General features: G+C 34.1%; 2 protein-coding genes across 2 annotated transcripts; both read left to right on the top strand.

The window, feature by feature from the left end:
• Positions 1 to 16,482: 16,482 nt before the first annotated feature.
• LOC130666908 (uncharacterized) lies at positions 16,483 to 17,367 on the top strand. Its single transcript, XM_057468232.1, has one exon. The coding sequence runs from the start codon at positions 16,483 to 16,485 to the stop codon at positions 17,365 to 17,367; it is 885 nt and encodes a 294-aa protein (XP_057324215.1).
• A 656-nt stretch (positions 17,368 to 18,023) lies between these two features.
• LOC130666907 (uncharacterized) lies at positions 18,024 to 20,432 on the top strand. Its single transcript, XM_057468231.1, has one exon. The coding sequence runs from the start codon at positions 18,024 to 18,026 to the stop codon at positions 20,430 to 20,432; it is 2,409 nt and encodes an 802-aa protein (XP_057324214.1).
• The last annotated feature ends 303 nt before the right edge of the window (positions 20,433 to 20,735 follow it).

The following is a 20,735-nucleotide window of genomic DNA, read 5'->3' as shown; positions in this document are numbered from 1 at the left end:
AATATTTACATACATACATACGTACGTACGTACGTACGTACGTACGTACACACATACATACACCGTCGACATCTGATGGAAATTCGATTTTCGTAAATCGGACCGAAACCAATAACTTCCCGAATTTTGGAAAATTTACAATTTTCATAGCGGGAAGTTAAAAAATATATTAGTAATATATTTTCAAGTTAATCACCAACCTAGAAAATGAAATACAAAAAATATATTTTTTATATAATATTTCTATATTTTTTTTTTACCTAGGTTGTTGATTGAATTAAAAATATATTTTTTATATAAATTTTTCATATTTCATTTTCTATGTTGGTGATTAACTTAAAAATATATTTTTTTTATATTACCATACCTATATTTTTTTTATATTTTAAATACCCGATGAAAAAAGATTTTGTCTAATCATATATGATCATGCATAATAGTCTATATATGATCAGATCCAAAAATTGGCCAGGTCTGATCATACATAACTTGATCTGTTTATATATGAACAGATATGTTCATATATGATCAGATATGCTCATATATGATCATGTATAATCACCCATATATGATCAGATCCAAAAATTGGTCAGGTCTGATCATACATAACTTGATCTGTTTATCTATGAACAGACATATTCATATATGATCAGATATGCTCGTATATGATCATGTATCATCACTCATATATGATCAGATCCAAAAATTAAGCAGATCTAATCATATATGTGCTCATTAGGGTGCTTTTATTTTTGCGACCATTTTTTTTTCGCTCCCATCCCGAAATTTTGTTGAAAATACCCTCAAAAAAAAATCCTTGAGAGTTTGAGCCCTTAATATTAATATTAAGTACTCGACCACAGCGTGTGAAGATTTCCTATTTAAAATACACGTAAACTTGGGTTTTTATTTCTTAAACTTCTATAACTCCGCGGCATTTTATGATATCATCTCGACCAAAGTCGCGATTTTCTCAGAATTAAATGCTCTACGAAAGTGCCCATGGTCGCGAAGTCGTAACTCGTACAGGTGGGGTAGTACGGACCGCTAAACTGAATTTTTTCATAGGATTCTTGTTTTTTCTCTCAACAACAAAACCTACAGAAAAAATGTAAATAATAATTTTATAGGAAATTCAATTCTCTACAAAAAAGGTCCTTAGCACCAAATTACTCAGATTGATATTTTCTGAGATATTAGTCAAATAAAAAATCAATATTTTCTAAGATTTGATTCGACATTTTACGGGAATTCAATGCTGCGTAACTTTCAATAATTAATATCTCAAAAAATATTAATCTAAGTGATTCGGCGCTAAGGACCTTTTTTGTAGGAAATTAAATTTCCTATAAAGTTGTCATTTGCATTTTTTCTGTAGGTCTTGATATTTATGAGATAATGAGAGAAAAAACGAGAATTCTATGAAAAAATTCAATTTAGCGGTCCGTAGTACCCCACCTGTATGAGTAACGACTTCGCGACAATGGGCACTTTTGTAGAGCATTTAATTCTGAGAAAATCGCGATTTTGGGTGAGATGATATCATAAAATGCCGCGTAGTTATAGAAGTTTAAAAAATAAAAAACCAAGTTTACGTGTATTTTAAATGGGAAATCTTCACACGCTGTGGTCGAGTACTTGATATTAATATTAAGGGCTCAAACTCTCAGGGATTTTTTTGGGGGGTATTTCCAACAAAATTTCGAAATGGGAGCGAAAATAAAAAATAGTCGCAAAAATAAAAGCACCCTAGTGCTTATATCTATAGATACAAAAATTGGTTTAGTTATACCTTGCCATATATAATTAGATTTTAATATATATTTATAGTTATATTTATTTATATTTCAATAATGATCAAGACAATTACAATGACGAAAATCAGTTTGATCAACTAACAAATTTTATTCAAGATTGTATCGATGAAAATGTCGATGACGACGATTCAACATATATTATCTCAGATAATGACAGTATTTCTAGTGAAGAATCGAATCATGAAGATCTACTTGAAGTCGATAAAATAAGTCATAATGAAGCAATAAACAGTAACTTGAACGAAGATATAATTGATTATGATTATGATGACAATAACATTAATCATCAAGTTGATGAGGAATATGATGACGGTCTAAGTGAGTGTGAAATGCTGCATGACAACAGCAAAGTAACTGTAGATGAATGTGTTTTTAACTTGTTAGATTTTTACGTTAGAAATAACATCACAAAAAGTGCACTTCAACAGTCCATAAATATGCAATTAAGAATTTTACCAGAAGGCAATCAAATGCCTAAAACAGTATACAAATTATTTCAGTATGCTCAAAACGTTGCACCTCTATGCCAAGTCATTAGACACTACTATTGTAAAAAATGTTTATTTGCAGTGAAAACTGAAATTCTAAATAAAAAAATGACATTCACATGTACTTTATGCACAACGAGTGATACGAAGGATTTATTATTCTTTCATGAATTTGATATCGCTGATCAGATAAGAATTTTATTCGAGAAATATAATTTAGCTGAGAAACTAAAAAAACCAAAATTACGGAGTGATGGAACTATTTCGGATATTGTTGATGGTACGGAGTACATACGAGTTAATTCACGTAATGGCAGAGGCGATTTTGATTTAACATTAGTTCTTAATACTGATGGATTATCATTAGTAAAAAGTGCCAAAAGTAACTGCTGGCCGATTTTATTTATGATTGCAGAACTTCCTGAAGAGATCCGAGGTACATACGTGATATTTGCCGGATTATGGTATGACAATTTAAATAAACCACCGATGAATTTATTTTTCATCCCAATGTGTTTAAAGATAAGAAAATGTTTTTCTGATGGTATAACTTGGACTCATCCTAGAAGTGGAGTAATAGTAAATACTAAAATAGTTGCTCCACTTGTTATAGCAGATGCTCTGGCAAGAGCGCAACTCCAAAATATTTTAAATTTCAATGGTCGATATGGATGTAACATCTGCGAAATAAAAACTGTTAAGTGTAAAAAAATCGTTGGATTAAAAACAGTGCGTTGTTATCTTTTTCAAATAGATTGTAAAATTCGAACTGGTAAAAGAATGGAAGCACAAGCTAAAAAATTGCGTCAATTGAAAAGTAAAGATCAAATTAGAGGAGTGAAACGATACTCTATATTGTCTTGTTTGCCTTTGCTTGATATTGGGACATGTTTCTTACCAGAATACATGCATTCAGTTCTACTTGGCGTTGACAAGCAATTTATTGGCATTTGGTATGATAAAAAGGGTCTTTGGAACATCAAAAAAAAAAAGAAGAAATTGATAACTTTATAAGCAACATTCGAGTCCCTAAATCTTTTTCGAGGCTACCCAGAGGTTTATCACAATTTTCTCTATATAAAGCATCAGAACACTATAATTTTTTATTAATTTATTCTCTTCCAACACTTGTTACTCACTTATCAGAAAAATACTTTCAGCATTGGTTGCTGTTAGTTATAGCAATTTTTAATCTGGTCAAAACTACCATAACCGAGAATGATCTTGACGAATCAACAAGATTATTGGAGTTATTTGTGTCTCAAATTGAAAATCTCTATGGTGATAGAAATTTAACATATAATTGTCATCAACTCGTCCATTTGCCTCTTTGTGTTAAAAGATGGGGTTCTTTACGTTCGACTTCAGCATTTGCATTTGAAAACTATAATGGTTATGTCGCCAAATGTGTTCATGGTAACAAAAATTTTGGCCAAGAAATTGTTAACAATATTAAAATTACTCAAGGTGTTTAAATTTTGAAGAATCGCATAGCTGAGCAAGAAAACACTACTGCAAAATCAAATAAATATAAAAACTATGAGTTTCTGGGAAATAATAGAACAAATATTAAGTTTGATGCCGTGGAACTTCATTTATTTTCGTCTAATGGTTTTAAAATTGATAACTTATCTGTTTACTCGCGTCTAAGAATTAACAATGATATGTTTACTTCAGAATTGTATAAAACAACAAAAACAAATAGTTATACAGCTCAAATTGATTCTAATGACTCTACAATTTATGGTACAATTAAATTATTCTTTGAACATGAGAATGATATTTTCATTATGATTTGTCGATTAACTGTTCAGCATGTCAAAATGTTCCATCACTCTGCTACCAAGACAACAGTTAAACATGTTGTACCTATCAAAGAAAGTAATAATTTGATGTTATTTAATTTAAAAAATATTAAATCAATATTCCAACTTGTAAGAGTTGGTGACTATGTTTGTAAGCAACCAAATAATATAAAAATAGTTTGGTGATAATTGATTAACAAGCTTTCATTAACAATATTTCTATCACAATTTAAATATACTGTATTTAGACGATAAGAAATGTATGGTAATAAAATTCATTTTTTAAACTATCGATATTATTACTTTTACATACCTTCACAACAGAATAGTTCAAACTTTTGAATTTGTTTGATTAATTTGTATTAATGATTGAATATTATTATTTAATATAAATATGTATAATTATGTATGATTAGGCAAAAACTTTTTTCCTCAGTGCAGTAACAGAGCAGTCTAAAATATTCCATAGGAAATGTAAGAAATTTTTTATTTCAAAATTATTTAAACGTAATGGTAAACATCACTTTGCACTTTTTGTGATTACCAAAAAAAAAATTTTTTTTTTTAAAGAAAAAATTTTGAAAACATGTGACTGTGCAAGTTTGATCATATCTAATTATATATAGACTTATATATAATCAGATCTGATCATATATAGACTTGTATATGATTATATATGGGTCATAACAGCCAGGTATGATCAGATCCAACTATATATAGACTTATATATGAATAGATCTGATCATTTATAGACTTATGTATGATTATATATGGGGTTGTAACAGCCAGGTATGATCATATCTAATTATACATAGACTCATATATAACCAGATCTGATCAGATCTAATTATATATAGACTTATATATAATCAGATCTGATCATATATAGACTTATACGAGGGCATATAACAACCAGGTACGATCAGATCTAATTATGTATGGGGTCATATATAATAATATATAATTATATATGACCCCATATATAATCATGCATGATTATATATAACTTCATATATGATTATATATAATCATATATGATCTTATATATGAACATATATAATCATATATGATTAGACAAAATCTTTTTTCATCGGGTCTAAAAAAAATATATTTTTAAACACGTATTTTTTATATATTCTAAGATACATTTTCAATATATTTAAAATATATAAAATATATACGAAAATCGGCCAAAAGTTAGCTATTTAACCCTTAACGGCCACACCTCCCTCAGGCCTCATAACGGCCACATGGGGTAACTCATTACCCCACGCTGAAAAACCCGGCCAGACAAGATGTGTAAATGTTTTTGAGACTTTTAACTAATTGGGTCATGTTCGTTGACGAGTTCTTCAATATTTCTAATGGTTTAACTTGGTTAATTTATAGATGGCGTTCTAAAAACTGGTCATATAGGTCAAAATTCTGAAAAAATGGCTTTTTTTGCAAAAAAATTCACTACTCCGCCATTTTGCGATATTAACGACTAAAACTTTAGGGTTGTCCGCACAATATATACCACTACCACAAAAAAATAACAGTATCCACCAATTCTTCAAAAAGTATAGTTATTTTGCAAAATTACTGTGGAGGCAAAATACAGGCTCAATAAGTTATAGATCAAATTGAATGGAATATAGTATAGTGCCGGATAGCTCAACTGGTAGAGCACTCGGCGCGATACCGAATTGGTCTGGGTTCGATTCCCAGTTATCCGAACCTTTTTAGAAGTGGGGAATAAAATTTTTATACTTTTGTTTCAGTGAAATGAAAAGTGTATGCATCAGTGAGAGAATGAATAGAAATGTCGTATTAATTTTTAAAATAATAATTATTGTTCTAATAATTGCTGTTGATGTTATTATTATTGCTGTCGTTGCCGTTGTAACTGCTAATCGTGTAGACGCTACAAGCTTGGCACATTCCTATTCTTCGAATTACCAAGGCAGTAATTATTAAGGTTTTGACAAACATTTAAAGATAAAACTAATCATACAATGACCAAAATTCGATTTGCGTCTACACATTTTAAAGCAAGCTTGAATTCGTTCTAGATTCATTTTTGGTACACTTTGTTTACGCAGGAAACATTTTAAAGTCACTTTGAATTCACTCTGAATTCATTTTAAATTCACTCTGAATTCACTTTGAATTCACTCTGAATTCACTCTAGTTGTACTCCGGGAAAATTTCAGGATGACCTACTGAAAGTTTTCAGATTCGCTGAGGGCACTTTGGAAACACTATGGTTTCATTCTGGAAACACTATGGTTTAGCTCTGAAAACACTATGGTTTGGTTATGGAAACATTTTGGTTTAACTCTGGATTCATTATGATAAGAGGGCACAACACCACTCTGGAAATACTCTGAAACCAGCAAGATTACAAAATGTTTTCCGCTTATTTCCAGAGTGTCTTCAGAATGATTGTAAAGTCGCTAGGGCCGAAAGAATCATCTTTTTCTCCGCTATCATCCAATTCACTTTCTGTGGTTGAAGAAATGTTTCCAAAATTATCATACTTTTTTTTTTTTTGGAAGAGTCTTCAAAATTTTTAATTGCGTTTGAGCTATGTAAATAATAAAAAAATTGTACTAGCGTCACTATTAACAAAACAATTTTATATGCAAATTAAATTTTCTTAATTTTGAAAAAATTATACCATTCGAATGGTTTGCTGATTCAATTTTTGCTTGTGCTTCCGCAAGCATTTTCTTCAACTCGTCCTTTGAAGGACTATGTTCGGCTTTTTGAGGAGCAACGGGTTTGCTCTTCTTTTCAAACTCTTTTCCATCTATAATTGGCTCCATAATTTGGTCACTCTTTTTTTTACTCTCATTTCCTGAGCCCTGTAAAATTGTACGATTAGTATAACTGAATCAATTGAACAATCTTTCGTTTTTGTTTTTTTAAACAAATAAAATAGCTATGATAAAACCGTTTGGGACAGTGCACATAAAGGAAATTTCATAAACTAACGGTGCAAGTTTTTAAAAATATTTTTTTTGTGATCATTTTATTTGAAAAATCCAATAATTATCGAATACATGCTACTTTCTGTATCGTTAATAATAATCATTATTATTCATACAACAGTGATAAAATCGATCAAGTATTCAAAAATAGCTTAAAATATTTAAATAACTTTATAAATGTTAATAGGTACCCTCGCGGTCCTGCAACCACCGTGGATCCACGGTGAAACCACCACATCGTGGACCCACCGTGGAACCACTGTGGATCCACCGTGGTTTTGTGACATTTCACCACAGTTGATCCACAGTGTATCCACGGTGAATCCACAGTGTATCCACGGTGAATCCACAGTGTATCCACGACAAAACCACGGTGGATCCACGGTGAATCCACGACAAAACCACGGTGGATCCACAGTAGACCCATTGTGGATCCACCTTGGTTTTTCCGTGGTTTTACCGTGGTTTGACGCGAGATCTTGACATTAATTTTTCAGTTGAAATAGTGATAAATGAAGACGTTTCTAAAAATCTAACTCAAGTAAAAAAAATTTTTCCGTAGTTTTACCGGATGAAAACGTAAAATGAATTTTTGTACGCGTGTAATTCAAATGGAAAAATAGAAATTCATTGAATCTCATTAAGAACTGAGATATAAAGCTGTGCTTTGAAGGGAATTTTTTTTTGTCTAAAAGCAGTTTTTTCTTTGGACCACTCTAGTAGTATGTATAAATAATGGTGATACTTTACATAATTTTTTTATCGACTTAATTAACCTAAAATATGATGCAGCAATCATAAGACTTTTTTTTTGTCCAACTTTATGCAAATAATAATTAACGTTACCTCGTTGATTTTCAACAACCTCATGAATAAAATTATCTATAACATTGTTTTGGAGTGATAACTTTTACGTAATTTTATTGATCAATTCCTGAAAACTAACTAGTAATTTTATTCAAACACGATATCAAATGTTGCAAAGCATGTAATAATTAGCTGATTTGCTCAAAAAATTCTGTGGACGAAGTCTTTCGAAATTCAATAAATTTTTATCCCAATTTTTTTTTTAATTATGTATTTGTTAATTAACAAAATTTGTAAAAATGAAAGTAAACAATAAATCCTCGATAATTCTTAAACCGGAAGTCACAAATTTTTTTCTTCTTTTGGACTTGTTCGTTGAAGGCTTTAGAACAGATCCTCGTAGGAAAAATTAAAGATTTTCTATTTTTCATTTTTTTACAATAAAAAATGCTGATAAATAAAGTCGAAAAAAAAATTTTTTCTCATGATCCCGAGTGATTCGGTTTTTTATTACAAAAAGCCATACGAAAATAAATTTAAAAATTTTTTTACCATAATTGTTTAAAAAATTTTTAAAAACAAATGCGTTATTTATAAGATAGTTGAAAATTTTTTTTTGGAAATATAATTAATAATCAAAATGATGATTTTTAAGATAAAAATCATTTCTAAAAAAATTTTTTTGTTGCTTAAAATCGCATTTGTTAGCTAACAATTTTTTTTTGCAAAATTTTTTTTTGAAGTATCAATTATCGTCGGCATTATAAATTCGTCTCTTGACACTTAAGTTTCTAGCAACAAATTATTTTGCACACGGCAACGTAATCCGCCAAAAATTTTAATAAATATAAAAAACTCCAAATAACACTTTTCACAGCTGCACAAATTTTCTACAGGAAGTTTTAATACACGAAAAAAATTCCTCTGCGGCAATTAAATTGGTTTTGTTAAATTCTATTAAACTAAAATTGATTTGGGACAACTAAATTTTATTACGTTAACATGATCTATTTTCTCAATTTTTAATAAATGATTTAATAGACTCTATTTGGTTGACATTAATAATTCTCTCTCTAAGATAATAAAATCATTTGGTTAAGTTAAGAAAATATTTATTTAATAGACAACTAAATTATTTTACAGTGCCAACAACCCCAAATATTAAAGCATCATATTATTATATCAACTCTAATAAATATTACTTAGACACAAAAAAATATATCCATTTAGAATAAATATATATATATATATATATATATATATATATATATATATATATATATATTTGTTCGAGATTAATGAATATATATTTAATCCTAATGATAATTGATTTAAAAAGTTATGATGCTCAGCAGCAGCAGCGGAAGTAGTTCAGTGCTCACTACTAGATCGCGCCCACCTTTTGTAGTGTCCCTGGTAAGATACTTATTTTAGAAGTTATAAATTCTGATCTTGAAGCATTCATGGAATGCGTTACTCGCCGAATGTTAGCAGAGAGGTGATAATCCATTTTTGATAGTAATACAGGGGTATCTTGTATTACACTATGACATTAATGTTTTCTTGAACTATTTTTGTCAAAGTACAAAAAATAAATTTTGAGGTGAGATCAAAATATACATACGCGCTTTCGCGCTAAGGCATGTGAAAATCGGTCTTCGGTCACTTACTATCAACCCAGCAAAGATGAATCTAGTTTATAGTAAATTTAATTTTTTAAGACTTATAGCTTTACATCGTAATTCAATTGTAGTTTCACTCTCGAATTTTTCATTTTTTGAATTTGATAGTTGGTAAAATCTATTTTTAGTTAGTGCTTATGTATTAAACGGTATAACTATACCATAAAAGTACGTTGAAAACGTACTGCAAACACGACAAAAAAAACCATAAAACCACTATGAATCCACGGTGGAAACCACCGTGGATCCACCGTGGTTTCAACGTGGATTCACTGTGGAAACCACCGTAGATCCACCGTGGTTTCACCGTGGAACCACGGTGGATAAATGTCACGAAACCACGGTGGATCCACGGTGGATTTATTGTGGTTTCAAGACCGCGAGGGTATACCTTTTGTTCATTTTTACGATCTTCCAATGGTTGAGTCAAGTCCAGATTTTCAAAAGATGATGATGAGTACATAAAATTAACTTTTCTTAGTCTCTTGGTAGATAAAGCAGCCAATTCATTGCTATTTTCGGACGGTGGTGTTGGAAGTTTTCTTTTCAGTGAATTTTTCTTGTACATGTCTAACATCCTCTTCATTTTCATTTCACTATCTACAAAAATAATTTCAAAATTAAATTATTGAAAAAATTGTTTAAATATGATAGTGAAAATCATTCTTTTTTTATGTCTTTTTTTTGTGTGGAAAAATATAGATAGCCTGAACTGGGAATCGAACCCAGACCAATTCGGTATCGCGCCGAGTGCTCTACCAGTTGAGCTATCCGGCACTTTACTATATTTCGATCGATTTAATGTATAACTTATTGAGCCTCACCGTCCATCGTACGGTACTACACCATTTAAATATCTCTTTTTTATGTGCAATTTAAAAAAATTTATTTGTTTTTAATAATGTGCTTGTTATGTCCAATAAATTTTTTTATTTAATTTATTTTATTTCATAAATAAATTTACGAAACTCCTCTCTACAAAAGCACGCAAAAACGCAGCGTCAATATTACCATCACTTATGCGTATAAAAGTAGCGCGACGATTCTTGCAATAACGATTGACGAAAAAATAAAAACTTGTCGTCAGTTTCCACCAATGACAACAATTTAATTACTCCCATCAAACATCAATCAAAGTTTTTAAATAGCCTGAGCACCATGGCCCAGGGCCTCAGTTGTTGATCAAATTTTCAGATCTCGAGTCCTACGGCATCGTGTAAACGGTGTCGTGGTGGTTGATCAGATCTTTAAAGTTCGAGTCGTACGGTCCTCGTGAACGGCGTCGATAGCCCGTATATATATAGTTAAATTGTAAGTTGATTGAGGTACTTGGCCGATATTCCCATATCGTGTAGGAGTATTATTTTGTTATTTACAATTATTATAAAAATCACTCCGATTCGATCGAATAGTGACACAAAAATCAAGTGTAATTGTAGTCCGATCCCGGACCGAGATAATCTGCGCATAAAAAGCCATAAGGATACATAAGGACGCATTTAAAAATAAGTAAAAATAATTAAAATCGATGATAACCAAATTAAATGGTTTTATATCTTTTATAAGTGCAAACCATTGTAACAGTTATAGTGGATAAGTGCTGTAATTGAAAAATTAAATAATAAGACAAAAGATCATAATCTTAACTTAGTGAGTTCATTCGAAAATAGCACATAAGATTCTATCCTACTACCCCAGCCGGGCGCATTCAACCAACTCCTTCAGGAAGAGGCAGAGTTTGCTGCAAAGTCCTGGAGGGATACAACCTGCCGTATTAGAAGATAGACTCATCTAAAGGTAAGTGGGAGACAATCTAAACATTTTCTCTCAAACGATCGATTAATAAATGCAACGTAACCAAGCTCGAAGGCGTTTGGGTTCACTCTCTTCGAAAAATCCCCATTAAATAATAAATATAGGAAGTGAAAACTTTCCTCGCATTCTTTATTGTTGTCCGCAACATCCATATCGCTCAACTAAATTTTCTATCGCCACCAAAGGGAGAAATCCCGGATAATTAATTTAAATCCAAGCGGCGGACATAACATGCTTAAAAAAAAAAAATGAAAAATTCTAAGATAACTGCTTACTTGAATTCCATTAAACATTATACTTTATTAAGTGTACTCATATTAATATTAAATATTATCTTTTAAAATTTTCCAGGTGTTTTTGTGATAAATTAATTTTTTTTCGTTTTAACGAAATTGAAATATTCGAATATGTCAGAAGATGAAAATAATAGCGGTAATTCTCAATCTCCAACTCATCTGAAAAAAAAAAAATACAAGCTTTACAGTTTAGACTCATCCATGCAGGTGAATATATAATGTTAATTATAAAATGGATATAATTGATTTGCATATATATGTATATTTTAATACAATAATATAACAATTAATCAGATTTTGATTTGTCCAGAAAACTTTTATGTTGAATACTCATACTTATATACATCATTTGTTTTAGATTCCATTAAAAACATTGTGTCACTGGCGTGAGGAAGGTTATTTCCTTGGACATACTAATCTCAACAATACTACTATTAATGATGATAATTTACACAAGAATAATGAAAATATTAACAGTGATCGGAATTTGAACGATTTCATTACTGAAAATATCGATGAAACCGAAACTGGTAATTTTTTTTCGGATAATGACAGTGTTTCTAGTTCAACTCAAATGATGAAAACGCAGTTCAATTCAATGAAAGCGATAGTGAATCCGAAAATGGTGATACTAGTAGGAGCATAAATAATTCTAAAAGCGATGAAGATGATATTGACGAAGAAGCTGATGATGAAAATACTGAGGATCTAAATGAGTACGAAATGTTGTATGAAAATTGTGAAATAACTGTTGATGAATGCGTTGTTAATTTATTAAACTTTTACATCAAGCACAATATTACAAAAGCTGCATTACAAGAATCGTTAAGAATGCAATTGAAATTGTTACCTAATTATAATCAAATGCCAAAGACAGTCTTCAAACTTTTTCAATACGTTCAGAAAATTTCACCTCCGTGCCGAGTAATTAAGCATTATAACTGTAAGAAATGTGTATGTGAAGCTAAAATCGAGATACTTGATAAGAAAAAGATATTTAATTGTTTTTCATGCAAAACAACTGACCAACAAGAATTTTCATTTTTTCATGAATTTGGTATTTGTGATCAGAAAAAAATTTTATTTGAAAAATATAATCTAGCTGATAAGACAAAACTACCTGAATTACAGAATGATCAAAATATATCGGATTTAGTAGATGGTACTAAATATATAAGAGTTAATTCTCGAAATAATCGGGGAAACTTTGATTTAACGTTGATACTTAACATTGATGGATTATTCCTAGTAAAAAGTGCTAGTAGTTATTGTTGGCCAGTACTCTGTACTATTGCAGAACTTCCGGAACCTATTTGAGATACATTCATCATATTTACTGGAGTATGATATGATAATCTGAATAAACCGCCGATGAATGTTTTTCTGAGGTCAATTTGTTTAAAACTAAGACAGTGCTGTCTTAATGGTATTGATTGGGTCAATTCAAAAACGGGAGAAACAGTCAATACTAAAATAATTACTCCATTGGTTATAGCAGATACACTGGCTAGAGCGCAATTACAGAATATCTTGAATTTTAATGACCGATATGGATGCAACATCTGCAAAGTTCGTACTGTAAAGAGTTAAAAAATTGATGGACAAAAAACTGTGCGTGTTTATCCTTTTAAAGTTGATTGTTGACTTAAATCAGGTAACAGAATAGAAGCGCAGGCTTGAAAACTTCGTCAATTGGGTAGTAAAAATCAAATTAGAGGGGTGAAAGGTAATACTGTTTTATCTCATCTGCCTTTAATTGATATCGGAACATGTGTAATACTAGAGTACATGTATTCAGTGTTACTTGGTGTTGTAAAACAATTTCTTAGTATGTGGTTTAATAAAAAAGGTCGTTGAAATATCAAGAAAAAAAGTCAAGAAATCGATAATTTTATAACAAGTATTCTACCACCGAAATCATTTTCGAGATTGCCAAGACGTTTATCGGATTATAAATTATACAAAGCATTTGAAAATTATAATTTTATAATATTTTATTCTATTCCAACACTTGCAGCTCACTTACCAGATGGACACTTTCAGCATTGGTTACTATTAGTCAAAGAAATTTTTAAATCAGTTAAGGCTACAGTAACACAATATGATCTACAAGAATCAAATTATTTCTTGGAGTTATTTGTATCACAAATCACAAATCTTTATTCTGACAGAGATTTATCTTATAATTGCCATCAACTTTTTCACTTGGCGCTTTGTGTCGACAGATAGGGTCCTTTACGCTCAACTTCAGCTTTTGCATTCGAAAGCTATAATGGCTATATAGCGAAATGTGTTCACGGCAATAAACATTTCGGTCAACAAATTGTCAACAGTATACAAATTGCACAAGGTGTGCAGATGCTCAAAAACCGTATAAATGAGCGTAAAAATATTGTTGGAAAAATTAATAAACCAAATACCCACGAACTTCTAGGAAACAATATTACAGATATTAACTTTGATATTAGTAAACGTAATTTATTTACGTCAAAGGGTTTTGAAGTCCAAAATTTATCTATTTACGGACGATTGACGAATTGATCAAGATATTTATACTTCGGAAATTTACAAAGTAGTGAAACCTAATAATTACACAGTTCAAATAGACATCAATGATTCCATTATTTATGGGTCGATTAAATATTTTGCACACCTCAAGCAAGAAAGCGCAGGTGTGCTTTATGGACGATTTTTTTCATTCGACTATTTTACTCACATAAAAATCTTTCTACACTATTTTTATTTCACCAAGATAGGTATAATTTTATACTAGCATATAGAGAATTTATTGAGAAACAATTTAAACCCAATATTTAGTCGATTCATTATTTTATTCATTTAAAATGAATTATTTTAACTCAAGAAACCAGTGCTGACAATTGTTACGTCTGAAACTTCGAAACACGATAACTCTTGATAGACACCATTAATCGGCCTAACTTTTTTTTTATTGTCTTTGTATTTTTTATCACAATAACCCTTATGAAAATTATTATCTAAATCCTTTTAGTTCAATTGTAATTCATTAACGACGTAAAACTGATTATTCGTGAAAAATTAAACTGCTATTTTTTTACTGTTGTTATTATTTCTTTCATTGTTTCTCTCTATCAACTACTGGTGGCAGCACGAGCGTATCAATATGTTTGAAAAAAAAGCGACATCTAAGACAAAAGGCGGGATATTTGAAAAAAATATTAGTAAAAAATTATTAAACTGAAAAGAAGAAATAAAAAAATCAAATTGATAATTTGTAAGTTGAATAAAAATTCATAATAAAAAAAAATACATTAATATTAGATTATAAAAGTAGTGATTAAAAATAAAATGAGCGATTGAGGTGTGCACTTTTAGATTTTTCAACATTTTTCTTGAATTTCAAAATGATACATTTATAGTGATAAACCGTTTTGCTGTTGAACATTTAAAAATGTTCTGTCACGTTAGTACAAGAAAAACAATTGAACATATTTTACCTAAAGTAGACAGTAATTGTTTGATGGTGTTGAGATTAAAAAATATTAACTCAATATCCCAACTTGTAAGAGTCGGTCGTTATGTTCGTAAACAACTAAATAATAATATAAAAATAGCTTGGTAATTATTAACTCTTCAGTCGCAAGCTTGATTAAATTCAAAAAGCATTTCCGCTAGTCCGGGAGCTGCCGAACTCGCTACTGACGTCAAGGTCAAAATAGTGCCGGGTCACTCGCTATATGGGCCCGACACTTGTAATTTCTTGCACATGATCGTGTCAAGACGACATGAAAACCCGCTACCAAACCGACCAATCAGAAAATTTGGCGGCTAACTGTTACCTGTTGGCACGCTTTTGAGCCAATGGGAAAAATTCGCTGGGACAGCCATACTGTCGACGTCACCTCCAAGCGGGAACGAAGGAAGACGCCATCGTTTCATCATTCTATTCTACAACGTGCTCTTGTATTGAATACCTCGTGTATTAAAACCGCTTTGATAATATTCTTTATTTTCTTGTGAACTAATACTAAACTCTTGTGCATTTACTACGCTCATTTTACATTTCGGTCCTTCGAGCCGGATTTGGTGTGGTTTTTAACAATTAAAAATTATAAAAATTAAAAAATCTAAAAAAAATTGTGAGAAAAAGTGCGTGTTCAGTTTTGTGCAGTGAAAATCGCTAAGTGCTGTGGGCATTGCTGAGCACTGCTAGAGTGCTGCCCGGGGTAATCAATTTTACACACCGGTGTAAAAAAGACGTTTAGTTTATTTTTTTTAAGATCTAGAACTTAGCGTCAGTTTCATGTATCGCGTCCGTTTTATAAATTACGTGTAATCAAGATGGCCGCCGAAGCTCAAGTCGCTCTCCAAATGCAACGCGTCGACACGATGCGCAAAATGTCTACCCGCTTTAACGACGCCATTCTCGCTACCCAAGGTGCACCCGCTATTGACGCTGAACTCGCTATCCTCAATGACTTGTGGACTCGCTTCAACACAACTCATGAGAGACTGTATGAGGACGTACCTGACATCATCGAAAATGAATACCACACAGGTAATGCGTTCCAAACCACTAATGAAGTCTATTTCTCGCTTCGAGTTCGACTCAGTGCAGCAAGACCCGCTCCAGAACCTGCTTATGACGCCCATGCAGTCAATCATGACCAGACCGCTTACTTTAGAGGGGCGCACAAATCCAATTTGCCTCAAATCAAGCTGCCAACGTTCCAGGGCACCTACGATGAATGAGATTCATTCAAGGACCTGTTCACATCGCTAGTGATAAATGAAGATTCGCTAACTGGCTTACAAAAAATGCATTACTTGAAAACTCAGCTTAAAGGTGAGGCTGCTTCGTTACTCACTAACTTACAGATTACAGGTGACGCGTTCCAGTCCGCTTGGGCATTGCTGAATACTCGCTACACAAACCCACGTCGATTGCTCGATATGCTTATCGATGATTTGTCGGACCGTCAACCGCTTACTACGCACTCTGCTGCTGATCTGAACGCGCTGTTACTCGCTAATAAAAAGTCGCTGGACGCCATCACGGCTTTGGGAATACCAATTGGTGAGTTAGACCCCTTTTTAATCCGCTTAACAGTTCGTTGCTTGCCATCAGATTTGAGAGTAGAATGGATGGCTTCGCTTGGGTTGTCCAATGAATTTCCCACATACAAACAACTACACGATATGCTTAAAGCAAAGGTTCGTGCGTGGGAAAATTCTGAGATTGGAGCCAAATTGTCCACTTCAGCTCAGTCAAAACAGGTGACTAAAGGACCGCCATTACCTAAGGCATACTCTCGATCAGCCGCTACTAACAAGACAGGAAGTGCTGCCAGTAAATCCGCTACCCCTGCCAAAGCATCGACTTCGAGTGGGGGCGCTAGTTATGCCGCTTTCACTCCGAAAGAAAAGACGAGTGAGCCGGGCTTGTGCCCAATCTGCAAACAGGAGCATTTTGTTCTGTTTTTCCCAAGCTATCAACAGGCGTCGCCACAGAACCGGAAAATGATTGTACAGCACTACCGGCTCTGCTACAACTGCTTGGGACGCCACCGCTTCGCTGACTGCAAAAATGAGCAGAGATGTCAACGTTGTGACAAGCCACACCATACATCCACTCACACCGATGATGGTGCTGCCGCTAAATCGGTACAGGAACCTGCTGTACCGGCTCAAGGTAAAAAATAGTTCCAATTTTGGTAACCTTTGTTTTGAATTCGCTAATCTAGCCTGCTTCAGCTCATTCACTCAATGTATTACTCGCTACTGCGATTGTTAAGTTGAATTCGCTAACAGAAAGTACATGTACTGCTCGTGTACTGATGGATCAAGGATCGGAGTTATCCATTGTGACGCATTCGCTATTTAAGAAGCTGGATATACTGCTAAATAAGGCTGCTGTACCATTACGAGGGATCGGTAATGTGTCAGCTGGACATTCACTTGGGTCATGCAAGATGACGTTGCATTCGCTACACAACAACGCTTCTATTACTATCCAAGCTCATGTGCTTGCTCTACTGACGGTGATCTTACCGTCATTCACACTGACTAACAAGAAATGGCCGCACATAGAAGGTCTGCAAATCGCTGATCCAGACTTCTTAACATCACGACCTACTGACATCATGCTAGGTGCAGCACCAGCGGCACATATAATCAACGCTAAAATAAGGAAGGGTAACGACAATGACCCAATCGCTCAGTCAACGACACTTGGCTGGATCATTTAAGCTACGAGCTGCACAATACGCTTTACTACGTCTTCGCAAACGATTGAATGATGATCCAATCTACAAGAAGTATACTACGACTTCTTGAAGGAATATGAAGTCTTGGGACACATGAGACGCGTGAAATTAAAGGATTTGCCACCGAACAGCTACTTGCTACCTCATCATGGGGTTCTCAAAGAACAGAGCACTCCCACCAAGCTCAGGGTGGAATTTAATGGGTCCTGGAAAACAGCATCTGGCGTCTCAATCAACGAGATACTTCATGTGGGCCCCAAGATCCAAGTTGACATCAGTGACGTACTTATTCGCATTCGCTGTCATCGCTATCTATTAGCTACTGACGTTACCAAAATGTTTCGTCAGATCGCAGTTGACAAAGAAGATCATCATCTACAGTGCATACTCTGGTTTGACCAAGATGACATCCCAACAGTATTTGCATTTGCTACGGTTACGTATGGGACCACATCGGCTTCATATATCGCTAGGAGAGCACTTCTACAACTCGCTGAAGATGAAGGAAATAAATTTCCAAAGGCTGTTGAACCGCTAACAAATACACGCTACGTTGACGACATCTATGAAGGCACAGATGAACTCGCTGAGGTAATTCAAGTTGCTTTCGAAACTAAAAATATGTGTGCCGCAGGACGCTTTCCGCTCGCAAAATGGGCAAGTAATTCAACGGAATTACTCTCCCAAGTCGCTCCAGTTGAAACCCAAGAAGATACACCACGAAAACTTGGGGATACTACAGTAAAAGTGCTCGGATTAACCTGGAATTCTACACAGGATAAATTCCAGTTTGGCTATTCGTTCCCAGAAGCATCTCCAACAAATAAACCCACAATTTTATCTGAAATTGCTCGCTTGTTTGACCCGCTTGGGTTTTTGGCACCGATCATCGTAAGAGCCAAGATGTTCATGCAGAAGCTATGGCTGCAGAACTTCGACTGGGATGCTACGCTGTCACCGTTGCTTCTTCAAGAATGGAATTTATTTCAAAATGAACTACATCAGATCTCGAAGATTCAGATACCTCGCTGGAATCATGTTAAAACTGGTGTATCGATTGAATTACATGGATTCCCTGACGCTTCACAACTCGCTAAGGCTGCTGTCGTCTACTTAAAAGTTACTGACGCTACTGGAAGCTCCAACATTTCGCTAGTGTGTGCCAAAACACAAGTTGCACCACTGAAACCTATATCTTTACCAAGAATGGAGCTCAATGCCGCTGTATTACTCGCTCAACTGGTACTCTACGTCAAGAATGTCTTGAAACTTGAAAATGTACCAATTTTCTTGTGGACAGACTCCGCTGTATCCTTAACGTGGATACGAAACAACCCAGCTAGATGGAAAATCTACATTCGCAACAGAGTTACCAAGATTCAAGAATCGCTACCAAGTGTCAACTGGGATTTTGTTCCAGGGAAACTTAACCCAGCTGACTGCACTTCAAGAGGTTTAACAGCAGCCAAACTAGAACAGCATTCACTATGGTGGACGGGACCTAAGTGGCTCAGTCAATCAAAAGAAAACTGGCCCTCTTTTGACATCACTACGCAGACGGTATCACATCCTGAAGCACGTCCAGGTCTGGTTTTTACCATCTTCAAGGCAGATTCACACCCGCTACACACGCTACTGGATAAATTTTCTAAGTTGTCACCACTACTTCGCACGCTTGGAATCTGCCTACGTGCCATCGCTAAATTTAAAAAAGTGTTACAGTCCACACTGGCCCCACCACTATCTACAGTTCACCTGGAACTCGCAAAGACTTTGTTGATAAAGTATACACAAAGTCAGTTCTATTCGCAAGAGCTGAAACTACTGAAAGATGGTGATTCTCTACAACGAAACCATCGTCTCGCTAAATTGATTCCCTACGTCGACTACAGTGGAGTACTCAGAGTCGGCAATCGCTTGAAGAATTCGCTACTGGATGATGACCAAAAAATTCCAGCTATTCTACCAAGATCATCACGCTTCAGTACGCTACTAATAGAACATTCGCATCAGAAAACATTCCACGGGGGAACTCAATTGACTCTCGCTGATCTACGGAGATCTGTCTGGATAGAAGGTGGCCGTGTTCTAGTCAGGTCTCACAGTCTTCGCTGCGTCGTGTGCACGAGACATAGAGGTGGTCGTGCACAACAATTAATGGGACAATTGCCATCCGCTCGTGTAAGACCATCTAAAGCACTCTTACACACTGGAACGGACTACGCTGGGCCAGTAACACTGAAGAAATTTCAAGGTCGAGGTGCGAAAACTTATAAAGGTTGGATTGCTGTATTTGTGTGTCTCGCTACGTCCGCCATACATATTGAAATTGTCACCGATTACTCTACTGACGCTTTCGTCGCAGCATTTCGAAGATTTACAAGTCGGAGAGGTGCCTGCAGTACCCTATACTTGGACTGTGGTACAAATTTTGTGGGAGCAGACGCCACGCTAAGGAAAGTATTCGCAGCAGGATCGAGACAGCTAAAGGAACTTCAGTAAATACTCGCTACTGATGGCACAGACTGGAAGTTCAACCCGCCAAGCGCTCCTCATTTTGGTGCTTAATGGGAAGCAGCCGTTAAGTCAATCAAGTTTCATCTTATTCGAACTATTGGTAAATCGCTATTGACTTACGACCAACTCGCTACAGTGTTAACACAGACTGAAGCTGTGCTAAATTCAAGACCGATCGCTCCGCTATCCGAAGATCCTGCAGATTTAACCGCTCTGACTCCCGGACACTTTCTCATTGGTGAACCGCTAATCGCTGTATCTGGACCTTCGCTACTGGAGAACAATACC

The sequence above is a fragment of the Microplitis mediator genome, chromosome 4 (assembly GCF_029852145.1).
Source record: "Microplitis mediator isolate UGA2020A chromosome 4, iyMicMedi2.1, whole genome shotgun sequence".
NCBI lineage: Eukaryota > Metazoa > Arthropoda > Insecta > Hymenoptera > Braconidae > Microplitis > Microplitis mediator.
This window is presented reverse-complemented; position numbering and strand designations above follow the sequence as displayed.